We start from the raw sequence: 12434 nt of genomic DNA, 5'->3' as shown, positions 1-12434 counted from the left end.
TTGCTCAACAGATACTCTCTGACGCAGGTTGTTCACAGAGGGGGAAAGAACAAAAACATGAATTGATTGCTTTCGCTGCCTGTTCCGCGTGTTTAAATCTATGAGTTCACAAGTGGTATGGATCAGTTCAGAGGTCAGTCCGGTGCACAGGTTTCCTACTGGCTAGTTTGTTCACCCCATCCTGTTTCTCTGCAGTCGGAGGTGCTATGACTTCTCTGGCCACTAGAGGGCAGCCCTGTGCATGTATTCTTTTTTTTATTTTTTATTTTGTATTGTGAGAGAAAAATAATGCCAAAAGTTTGTCTGTGAATTTGGGGGCATTTTGTGTGTGTGAGAGTGTGGCGATCATTAGATGTTAGATTTGTTGTGGTAATAAGTTATGATGCTGATGATGAGAGTGTGTGTGTGGGTGTGTGGGTTTGGTTGTCGATAAAGCTAAGACAATCTAAAACTCCACATTACTCTCTTTACTTTCTTACCCCTCTAAGCTGTGTGGTGCAATACCTCAATCGTGTGTGTGTGTGTGTGTGTGTGTGTGTGTGTGTGTGTGTGTGTGTGTGTGTGTACTAGCTCCTCTCCAACCAAGGATGGTATTTTTGTATAAATGTCCCTAAATCCTTGGTTCTGAATCGCAGGGCACTGATCCCCCATCTGCCCCGTGCTTTTGAAGTCTGAGTGTTTTTCAAAGAGTCACCACAGCGGTATCTGCACCCCCGAGATATGGACAATCTGCCTTTTACTCTGGTATATACAACAAATTGAATTTTATTTATTAAATTGTAAATATGTAATGCAATTCAAGAAAATGGCTTGGTCTTTGTCTGTTCAATATACTGTTTCTAAGCTCCAATCTTTTGTATGTCTCAGAAATTGTTTTTATATGTATTTTTTACAATAAATATGTGTGCGAGATGATTTTCTGTTTTGTGAACGTCTGTGTTGTGTCTTTAAGTGTCAATGGTGGGTTTTGTGGTTGTTCGCCCAGTTCAGTGAGACCTAAAAAAAGAACAAACGTCCTCAAGAGATTTATTTTAATAAGAATTTAAAGTGGGGAATCTCACAGATGGAGCCAGCATATTTTTGTAATTGTTTGCAATGGGAATGATGCGTTTTTACGCCCCGCTACAACAGCAGCAGGGTGAGCAGGCGCTGCACTTTGGCAGGGGATTTTTTTTTTTCTGGTCGTGCAGAGTTTAAAAATGTCCAACTTTGGGTAAAATGCTGCATTTGTCACAATCTCAGTGGAGGAGGGGCCAGACAAATAGCCTGCCACAAAGAGGTGATCAAATGTGTTTTATTCTGAGTATGTCGTACTTGTTTTCAATGTGGTCTTTACGGTGTCTTCGTGTTTGGAGCAGAGGCATCTCCCTTAGACAACAACAACACAATGGTACTCGCCGCTGGGTGTTTTTATAGAAGAGAGTCTATCGTTCTAACTGGGGGAAAACCCCTTTTGGTTGGACACAGCAAATGGACCCGGACTCCCACTTTAAATTCCATTAATGCTAACTTACAAGTCTTTCTAAATAACTGTTTAAAAGAACAGCACTTTTTTTTATTGAGTAATAACAAACTTGGAACATCATGAAAGAACCACGGTATTGATTCTTTCCTCCCTTTTATTAATGATGAAATCTTTTGCATAAGAAACCGCACAGATGCAGGAATAGTTTGCAAATGTGAGCTTTAATTCTGATCCTGCTGCAACTAATGATAATGTTCATTATTGATAAATCTGCAGATTATAATTAGTTTTATTGTTTTGTCTCTAAAACGTCTCATATGTTCATTGTACTCCAGTCTAGACAGTCATGTGTTGTGGACCCTGGAAGTTCCCTCACCTCACTTTTGATGACCTCTGACTGACTGAAGCAACAGTAGAATTTTCAATTTAAATTTCATTTGATGCTGTTAAGAAGTGAAACTACACCACAGGGTGGGAGGATAAATGACACCCATCATCAAGCGAGGTATACTTTTTGTGTCGTCGTCTCACACAGCACAGACACGACTATTATCCAGCAGAAAAGGTAAGCAGAACATTCCTTTTACTCTACTACGTTGTCTTAACTTGTTCTGTGTGGAAAGTAAAAGTAATACCATCTGTTTACTCTGCTGCATTTTTTATTTGTCTGTAGAATTTACTGGTACCGTCAACAACCCTTTAACGGGTCTGTTTACTCAAATCAAAGAGCCATTTACCCCATACTATTTATTTATTCATGTATAATAATTTTATATATATTTATACTCATGCAGTATCTCTCTAAAAACCAGCCCAAAAAAACACTTAATAGCTAGACACCACTGTGGGTACATCAGATTTGCTTTGTGTGATTTGGAGGAATCTGAGTAAATTCAGTTTAAGATTGTCAGTTAAATAAGTTATTGTTGTGATAACTCTGTACTTATACTTATGTCACAAATGTAATTCAGTACTTTAACTTGTAAAAGAGTATTTTAGGCCATGGTATTTCTACTTATACTTAAGTAAAGGATCTGAGTACTTCGTCCCCGCCGACTAAGACAAGAATAGACCAGAACAATCGTTAATATTATTAGAAAGATCTGTGCTTTTCCTATTATGACAAATCAAAATGTCTGCTTACTTGATGCTTTTTGGAGAACCTTGAATACAATCTCAGGACTTTTTTTGGGGGCTGACTATTGGAAAACCCAAGACTTCATGAACTTCCTAAAACTAAATAACGTGACACAACACCATGCTTCTGGGAGTGAGAGAAGTGACATCACAGCTCTAGTTTTACTTCCTAATGTTTACCCCATTCTTGCAACAAGATACAAAGTAAGCAACCCTGTATGAGCTCACGGGCAGATGTTAAATAAAAGTGTTTGACGCAATGAAAGCAACAGATATAGACAGGAGAAGCCATTTCTGCTTTTTTGTTCTCCCTCCAAAAGCTCTCTCATCAATGATTGACCACTGATGATTGAATGGATATACAACATGGTCTCCTTGACAATATCAACTACAGTATGTAGTCAGCTAAGTTGGCAGCAACTTATCACTTCAGCTGCTCAACACAATGTGTTCCATGAGACCCGCGTTTACTTTTGCTTAAGTTGATCTTTTGATTTGACTGAACCTCTGTGTTTGACCTCCAGTTTCCTCCAGAATGTCAGACACAGAAGAGCTCCTCATATCCAGAGAGACACAGGACGCTCCTCGTTATGATGTGTCCTCCCCACCACCACCACCGTTATACTCCTACAAAGGACAGCAACCTCCACCCTACTCTGCAGCCCCGGAACTGTGCCCTCCACCCAAAATCGAGACAACTTGCATCTATCAACCTACAACTGGGTACGAGTCTTTCCGGGACATCTGCCCAGAAGCCTCGTCGGACACGACTCCACTGATGGCCTCGTCTTCTTTTGATGACAAGACAGTGAGACGAGCGTTTGTTAGAAAGGTTTGTACGACTCGCTATGAGGGTCTTATCCTACACCAGATTATTCCCGATCTGGTTTTCGGGACCCTCCTTTCGAGCTCGCAGCTCGCAAGAGAAATTTCAAGGATGATTAACAGGAAAAGAACAGAGGAAATATATGCTTTGCAACACAAAACTGCATGTTAAAGCACCAAAGAGTCTGGAGAGCGAGGTCAGATGTTGTGCCTGCTGAATAATCCAACAATCTCTCTTAATAAAACTTAAGTGAATGCACGGAAAAGCAAAATATATATTTATATATTAGAATCCAGAAACGATCACAGATCAGTGTCAATGTCTTACACCTATAAGATCAGTTGCTGTGCAGAATATTTTTTTAGTTTTTATAACTGCTCGTTCTTCATTTTTCCCTGTGCAGGTGTTCAGCATCCTGACTCTCCAGCTGCTGTTCACCTTCAGTGTGGTGTGTGTGTTCACCTTCTCCAGCGTGGTCAAAGATGCGGTGCAGACCAACCTGGGGGCCTACGTCAGCTCCATCATCATCTTCATCGTGGTCGCCATGGCCCTCAGCTGCTGCAAGTCCTTCAGTCGACGTCACCCCTGGAACATCGTGGGATTGGTGGGTGACGAATACACAGGAGCATAAAACCCCAATCGTCTAATTGGGAAATTGAATATAAATTCGGTCAAAGATACAACAAAACATTTAAATAATAGACCAAAAGGACCGTTTTGTAGTTTAAAAGGAGACTTGCATATCGGATATGTAGAAGTAAAAGGTATACATCTAATGACTAAAAAAAGGTAGATAAGAAAATATATTCTAGTAGGGTAAATACATTAAAGTAGTAATCATAAAACATTTTGGCAAATCTTTTATTCACTGCTTGGTTTTTCTCAACTTTTAGACCTCTGAGAAACTGGTAAATGTATTGTTTCCAAATGAAAACCTCTGTTTCCTATAAAGTGCTTGAGGTTTTGTTAACATATGAAAGTAGGACAGGCTCTTCCTCTGTTAGGGTTAGGTGGGCGGGCATTTTTGCAAATTCTCATTAACCTCTTGAGCACAAATTCCAAAAAGTTATCGAAAGTGATCGAAAATCCAAAAAAAGATTGAAAATCCAAAAAACTATGGTCATTTAAAGATATAAACAATCTTGACCTGTCTCTGTTTGGAACAGTCCAACATGAAACTATCTATAAGGCAAAACAAAACGTTCTCTGATGATATTGGCGGTGATTAATACATTGAATGTTGTGCCCGCAGGTGGTGGTCACCCTGAGCTTGTCATACATGGTGGGAACCATCGCCTCCTTCCACGACACCACTGCGGTCGTCATCACTATGGGAGTAACGGTGGTCATTTCTGTCGCAATCATTGCATTCTCCGCACAGGTCAGACAAAGAGCTGTGTTTCAAAAATAGTTCCTGTCTACAGACTACATGTTTATTTTTGAACAGAAAAATCTGAAGATGCTACATTTAACATTTTGTTGTTTGTGTTATTTGCAGACTCGTTTTGATTTCACTATTTGGTACGGTCTTCTGCTGATTCTGTTTGTGGACGTGATCATGTTTGGGTTCTTCTGCACCTTCTACTCCTCCTACATCGGGGAAGTCGCCTATGGATGTCTGGGTGCTCTGCTGTATTCACTGGTACGGGAGACAAGAACAATGTATACCATGATAATAATACTATACAACACTTCCTTTGCTCAACAGCAGAATTAGTGATAAAATAAACATTTAACTATAACGGAGAAAATGACTGAGTAGGTAAAGGAAAGTAATCCTGAAACCAGAGGAGCTAATTGGAATTCAGCCATTATTCATTGTATTATTTACATCTGTGCCTTTCCTACTGTGACATGTCTTCTCTTAAAATATGCCTTTAATCACTGGTAGTTATCTAGTGGTGCTTTCTCACCCTGTTCTAACTCTTCCTCCCTTCAGTTCCTGATGGTGGACTGTCAGTTGATGATGGGGATGATGAGCTACCGTCTGGATCCAGAGGAATACATCAACGCTGCTCTCACCATCTACCTGGACATCGTCCTTATCTTCCTTTACCTGCTGGGGAGGAGGTGAAACTAAAATACATTTACACTCCAAACTGTAACCATGAAGAAAATATGTTTATTATTATTACGTATATACTGTAACTCCTGTTTTAACTGACAATACTACACTAACAAAAATCTATATAAAATACTGTTGTACTGTATTTGTTGTTTTTTGCAGTGCATGTTCACCTGTACAGAAACAAATGAGAGCATTCAATTTGAGTTTTCTCTGGTACTAAGACACATTTAATAGAATTTAGGTAATTATTCTGTAGAAATGCTCACGTCACACCGGCCTGAAGAACCTCCACAACAGCTTACGTTGATTTGAGGTCGTCTGTGATATAAAGCGGCAGGAACAGAAAGTAGTGCAACGTGTTGAGCAGATTTTCTCGGATAACATGGCTCAATCTTTATCGTTTACCTTCATCAAAGTTCACTGTACAAGTAATATTTTCACATTATTTGAGATGGCCCAACCTCATTTTTTGAGTCAAGAAGAACGCATTGTATTTTATGAAGAAAAAAGAGAGAGAAAAAAACAGTCGAAAGATTTACTTTTGTTGGTGTTTTTCTGACTTGAATTCAAAATTCACACATTGAGTAAGTTGTACAAACTGTGGATCTGTCATCACCGTTGAGATGCAACTATATATTATCTGCCAATTAGTCTTTTTTATTGTTTTGTTAATAAAGTGTAAAAACTGAAAAATGCACAATACAATTTCCCAGAATTCAAAGGTGGCGTCTTTGAAAATTGACCTGAGATATCGAGAGTTTCACATTTTAGCTTGAAAGCAATTGATTATTAAAAATATAGCTGTAGATACATTTTCAGGCAATCAATTAATCATCATCGATCTTAATTATTCATTGTGTCAATATAAAAGTTCTAATAATATGCTTGTTTGATTTTAATTGATTTATTCTCACTTGAATGCACAGTGATGTTGAAATGTGAGCAAAGACACTTTCAATTTGAGTTGTTTCACAACTCAGTGCTCACAAATGATATATATATATATATATATATATATATATATATATATATATATATATATATATATATAAATAAATAAAAAAATTGCAATATCTATGTAGTTGACAAGAAATAAAATCTGACCCCAAGGTTTTCAATAGTATCTCATGAGCTTCCTCTATCTTGTACCCAGCTGTTTTCAAGGTTAAACATAAACTTTACATTTTTACTTTCAAGCCAACATCGACAAAAAAAAGGATCTTGAACGTCTACTATTTCATGGCGACTGGGCAAACTCCATCTGCTGCTGAAGGTGGTGTTCAACCATTCAAAGCTCTAGTAAGCTAGTGGATGGACCTCGAAAGGACTGATTTTATAAAAAAATATTCTGTTATTACACACCACTCAAAGAGGTTACAATGATATTTCATAAGCTGACACTGTAGGAACCATTTAAGTTCACTTTCAGTTTGACTTTATGAAAATATTCAGACACATGCGAGTCAACGATTTAAAGGTCTGGAAACCGGCTTTACAGGAATTACTGCTTTACAATTTCCACCTTACCAAAGCTGGCAGTAAACATGTTCAGGCCAAATATTGACAAAGACAAATTAGATAATGTGTCCTAAATTGTCCCATCTTTTTTTGTACTGATCTGGACAAATGACCATGCCTTGTAAACATCTGACCGAGTGAAACAATGGTGGACTTTGTACTTCACTTCATATCATGAGGAAGTGAAACGCTCCACCAATAAATGATACCAATCAACATTCAAGGTTCAGTTTTGGGTCCTTTGCCTCCTCCTCACACAGCACTGCGGATGTCAGACAATTATAATACATCAGAAAAGGTAAGAACATTCACTGAACTCTCTATTGTGTATTCTTAACTTGTTCTGTGTGTAAAGTAAACACAAATATTCTGCTGTTCACTCTGCTTTTGACTTGATTGAAGTGTAGTATTTATTGGTACTTTTAACAAGACAACACACTATAACAGTTAATAATCCTGCTTAGATCTCAATAAATATATTTAGCCATTTACTTACTGCAACAATTGTATTTGTATTAATTTGAGGTCATTAGTCAGAGGAAGAAGAAGAAATGTGTGTTTTCACTGTGGAAGCCCACAGCTCTGAGCACGTATGTTAAATGCTCAAAAACAATTACCAGTTCACCCAAATATGTTCATGTAAAACGAGGTAGATCTACACAACAGCACGGATGTCTCTGCCACAAAAAATTCTCCTTGTTTCCCAACATTAAGTGTTAATGTATCAGTCCAGCATTTCAGTTAATTTGTTATCAATAAAAGATGTACGTACACATGACACAAGCTTCTTCTTCTTTGGTTTTAAAAAGGTGGCTGGCATACAACATGTTCCATTTCTGCAAACCACTGGATTTAAACTAAAATCTCCACTTAATAAAAACCATCTCCTTCCCTCCTTCCCCAGAAACTCCAACAAACAGAAATCCCTTGCTGCATCTGTAAAATGTAAATGTTCTTTCTACTCCAGTTGTGGTTTATTAACATTGGCTAAAACAGATCCATAGAAAAGCAAAATTCCTCTTACTTTGTTCTCCTTAGCTCATCGTCACACCTGTAAATTGATGACACAACACGTGTATTTCCTACCATGTTTGCCGTGTATAGAAGTGGCCCCACAGCTCTAGTTTTACTTCATGTTTAAACTTCTCACTTCAGCTGCAAAATAGAATGAATCCCATCAATCAGATAACAGAAGTGATTTGACTGAGCCTCTGTGTTTGACCTCCAGTTTCCTCCAGAATGTCAGACACAGAAGAGCTCCTCATATCCAGAGAGACACAGGACGCTCCTCGTTATGATGTGTCCTCCCCACCACCACCACCGTTATACTCCTACAAAGGACAGCAACCTCCACCCTACTCTGCAGCCCCGGAACTGTGCCCTCCACCCAAAATCGAGACAACTTGCATCTATCAACCTACAACTGGGTACGAGTCTTTCCGGGACATCTGCCCAGAAGCCTCGTCGGACACGACTCCACTGATGGCCTCGTCTTCTTTTGATGACAAGACAGTGAGACGAGCGTTTGTTAGAAAGGTTTGTACGATTATTCCTGACCTAGTTTCGGGCCCCTCTTTAGGGGTCGCAGCCCGCAAGTGAAATTTCAGGGATGGCACAAGATGAAACGAAGCAGAAAAAACGTAGCGTTGAAACACAAAATAATGTTTTTTTTTCTTTTGAGACTTTGCCTTAGTCTCAGTTTTTTTGCTGTAAATGAATGGATAATTAATCCTTTACAGGCCTCTCAATAATTAATGAAATAAATCAATCTGAGAAGGAAAATGATTTGTAGACATATGCAACCTGGGAAAAGGTGCTGCAAATAAACGCTGCTTCGTTTTCAGGGGTTGAGAACCACAGCTTTACCAAAAACTGGAAATCGTAAAAAGCATAAAATCACCTTAATTTAAAAACCATCAATTAAGCGAGCAGGTAGAGGTTCAGTGTCTGGTGTTAAGGTCATAATAACAGAATGCATCTTGGCTGGGAGACTTTTACATGACAAGTGTCTCCCAATCCCCTGACCAACCCAACGCAACTTATTATTTATATTTAATGGATCATTTTATACCTAATGACATACGCAACCTGTACAATAGTCAAATGTCTTTGTTTGGATTGATTTTGAGCTAAATCTGTGCAATACTATTAATTATATATATTATTATGAGCATATTAAAGCACAGGGGTTTCTGTAGAGCGAGGTTAGATTTAGTGAATGCTGGAAAGTGTAATGATCCAACAATCCTTCGTAATTATATGATAGTTTTAGTGAACGTGTTGACAAGTAAAGTTTTTTGCTTTATCGTTAACTGCTCGTTCTTCATTTTTCCCTGTGCAGGTGTTCAGCATCCTGACTCTCCAGCTGCTGTTCATCTTCAGTGTGGTGTGTGTGTTCACCTTCTCCAGAAGTGGGGCGGTGCAGACCAACCTGTGGGCCTACCTCGTCTCCATCATCATCTTCATCGTGGTCGCCATGGCCCTCAGCTGCTGCAAGTCCTTCGGTCGACGGCACCCCTGGAACATCGTGGGATTGGTGGGTGACGAACACACAGGAGCATAAAACCCGAATTGTCTAATTGGGGAATTAATATCACACAATATAGATACTGTCACTGATACCTGCATTATAAATACACGACAAAACAATTAAATAATAACCAAAAAGACAGTTAACCCTGAGATAAAAAGAAACCCCACATCTTTGCGATTGAAAAGAAAACATCTTGATATGAAACAGTCACATCCTCAAAAGAGAAGTGAAATATTTTGGTCAAGTATAGGCATTTAAAATGAGGAATTCCCATATTGTGAAAGATAACTACAGAATGCAGAACATGGCACAAACATTGGTTTCTCCTTGAAGCTGAAAAAAAAAAAAAAAAAAGCCTTCACAGGAGACATCACGCCAAGTAGACTTCAAGAAGACATGAAAACATAAAGAAATATGCTTTAAATATACTCCTGATGGTATTCATGAAGTCTTTAAAGAGTGTTTCTTGTTAAAGGAAAGGTGTCTGCACGTTTCATATTAAATTTCTAAAAGACTGATTATTGAGTGACATAAACAATCAGGATCTGTCTGTTCGAAGCAGTTAAACTTGAACAAAATAGCTTCTTTTTTTTTTAGATACGGTTGAAGTATAATACATTGAATGTTGTGCCCACAGGTGGTGGTCACCCTGAGCGTGTCATACATAGTGGGAACCATCTCCTCCTTCCACGACACCACTGATGTCGTCATCACTATGGGAGCAACGGTGGTCATTTCTTTCGCAATCATCGCATTCTCCGCACAGGTCAGACGACCAGGCGGCGCCAAAGAGCTGCGTTTTAAAATGCTTTATCTATACAGACATCATGATCCGTGTTTATTTTGAACAGAGCAATCTGCAGACTATTTCAGTTGCCTATAAAATGTATCAGTTTTGAAGTTCCAGCTCCTTAACTGCTTCAAGTAAAGAAAATCCGATGATAAGTGTTGCAAGCGCTGGAAAAAGTATCAGAAGAGGCAGAGTGAACAATTAGTCAATTCATTTATGAAGACGTTTGACAGAATCTTAATCAGCAACTATGCTGATTGTTTTTTAGAGAAAAAATATGTATAATTCTTTAGTTTCATCTTTTTATATCATTGTAAAGTTAATATCTGTTTGCGTTTAGACTGCTGGTCAACCAAGACAAGACATTTAAAGACGTCACTTTGGAATATGGGAGACCGAGAAGTACACTTTACACAATTTTCTGAGTTTTATGCACAAAAATGATAATCTTTGAATAGAGAAACTACTGAAAAGATTGACTGAAAATTACAATTACCGATCTAAATGTGTTCTTTATGACAGCTACAGTACAGCCCTTTTTAAATTCAAGGTCTTAATGAGTTGAGTTTAAGTAATTATGTGCAACTCCTGTTTTAGATACTGTGTGACGAATACCAATCTTCAACACGAGACTCCAAAATACATCTAATGTATTATTCTCAGAGTCAAAGGACTTATTTGTCACAGATGCAGGGTGATATATTCACAAGATTGTGCTGTCGGGCTGGTATGCAATTAAGAACACAAAGAATGTCTGAATGAAATTACTGCCTGTACTAATGTGTCCCTGTGTTCTTTGTAGACTTTTTATTTCACTATTTGGTACAGTGTTCTGCTGATTCTGACTGTGGACGTGATCATGTTTGGGTTCATGCACGTTCTGCTCATTCATCACTGATGACATCAGTGGATGTCTGGGTGCTCAGCTGTATTCACTGGTACGGGAGAAAAGATCAACGTATGTGTGTGTAAATATATACATATATATATATATTTACACACATACATATATATATACACACACATACATATATATATACACACATACATATATATATATATATACAAATATGTTGATAACAATATTAAGAAGATATTGTCGGGTTGGTGCTTATACAAAATATTTACACATTGAGATTTTTTATAAATAATCATCACTAATATGGAGAAAATGACTAACTAGGTAAAGGAAAGTAATCCTGAAACCAGAGGAGCTAATTGGAATTCAGCCATTATTCATTGTATTATTTACATCTGTGCTTTTCCTACTGTGACATGTCTTCTCTTAAAATATGCCTTTAATCACTGGTAGTTATCTAGTGGTGCTCTCTCACCCTGTCCTAACTCTTCCTCCCTTCAGTTCCTGATGGTGGACTGTCAGTTGATGATGGGGATGATGAGTTACCGTCTGGATCCAGAGGAATACATCAACGCTGCTCTCACCATCTACCTGGACATCGTCCTTATCTTCCTCTACCTGCTGGGGAGGAGGTGAAACTAAAATACATACAATACACTCTGTGACCATGAGGAAAATGTCTTTATTATTATTATGTATATACTGGAACTCCTGGATTAACTGAAATGATTTTCAGTGTTTTTGTCTTTTGTTACATAAACAAAAATCAAATAAAAAGAAAATGGTTGTACTTTACTTGTTGTTTTGCAGGACATGTTCACCTGTACACAAATGTGTCCCTACTATTATTTAAACAAATTAGAGCATTCCATTTCTGTGTTTTTGGCACCGATAAGACACATTCAATAGAATTTAGGTAATTATTCTGTAGAAATGCTCACGGCAAACCTGTCTGAAGAACCTCCAAATCGTTACGTTGTGTGATTAAAAGTCAGACGTTGATAATCCAAAAGATCCATGTGACCATTTGTTTCATACAGCACCAAAGCAGAAACACAATAGAACACAATACAGCTTACATTGACATAAGAACGAATGTAGTGCAAAAATGTTAGTAGATTTTCACATGGATTCATCTTCACCTTCACCAAAGTGAATCGTACAAACTGATATTCAGGAAATTATTTACAGCGTCTAACATAATTTTCTGACTTATTTTATTTTAAGAAAAAAAAAAA

At 38.0% G+C, this 12434-nt stretch overlaps 1 protein-coding gene and 1 pseudogene across 2 annotated transcripts; both read left to right on the top strand.

Annotated features, from left to right (window-relative positions):
* Positions 1–3137: 3137 nt before the first annotated feature.
* Positions 3138–5576, top strand: LOC306753881 (protein lifeguard 1-like; the record flags this gene model as incomplete). The annotated part of the gene is made up of 5 exons (XM_079237796.1): positions 3138–3434; positions 3832–4032; positions 4681–4809; positions 4927–5070; positions 5368–5576. The coding sequence occupies 5 exons, from the start codon at positions 3138–3140 to the stop codon at positions 5500–5502; spliced, it is 906 nt and encodes a 301-aa protein (XP_079093922.1). The 3' UTR covers positions 5503–5576.
* A 2677-nt stretch (positions 5577–8253) lies between these two features.
* Positions 8254–11845, top strand: LOC306753870 (protein lifeguard 1-like; annotated as a pseudogene). Its single transcript has 5 exons — positions 8254–8550; positions 9356–9550; positions 10185–10313; positions 11140–11275; positions 11698–11845. The product of its transcript is annotated as a protein lifeguard 1-like (transcript).
* The last annotated feature ends 589 nt before the right edge of the window (positions 11846–12434 follow it).

This window comes from Taurulus bubalis, assembly GCF_910589615.1.
Source record: "Taurulus bubalis genome assembly, chromosome: 1".
Lineage (NCBI taxonomy): Eukaryota > Metazoa > Chordata > Actinopteri > Perciformes > Cottidae > Taurulus > Taurulus bubalis.
The sequence above is the reverse complement of the archived record's forward strand: the minus strand, read 5'-3'. Positions and strand labels throughout refer to the sequence as shown.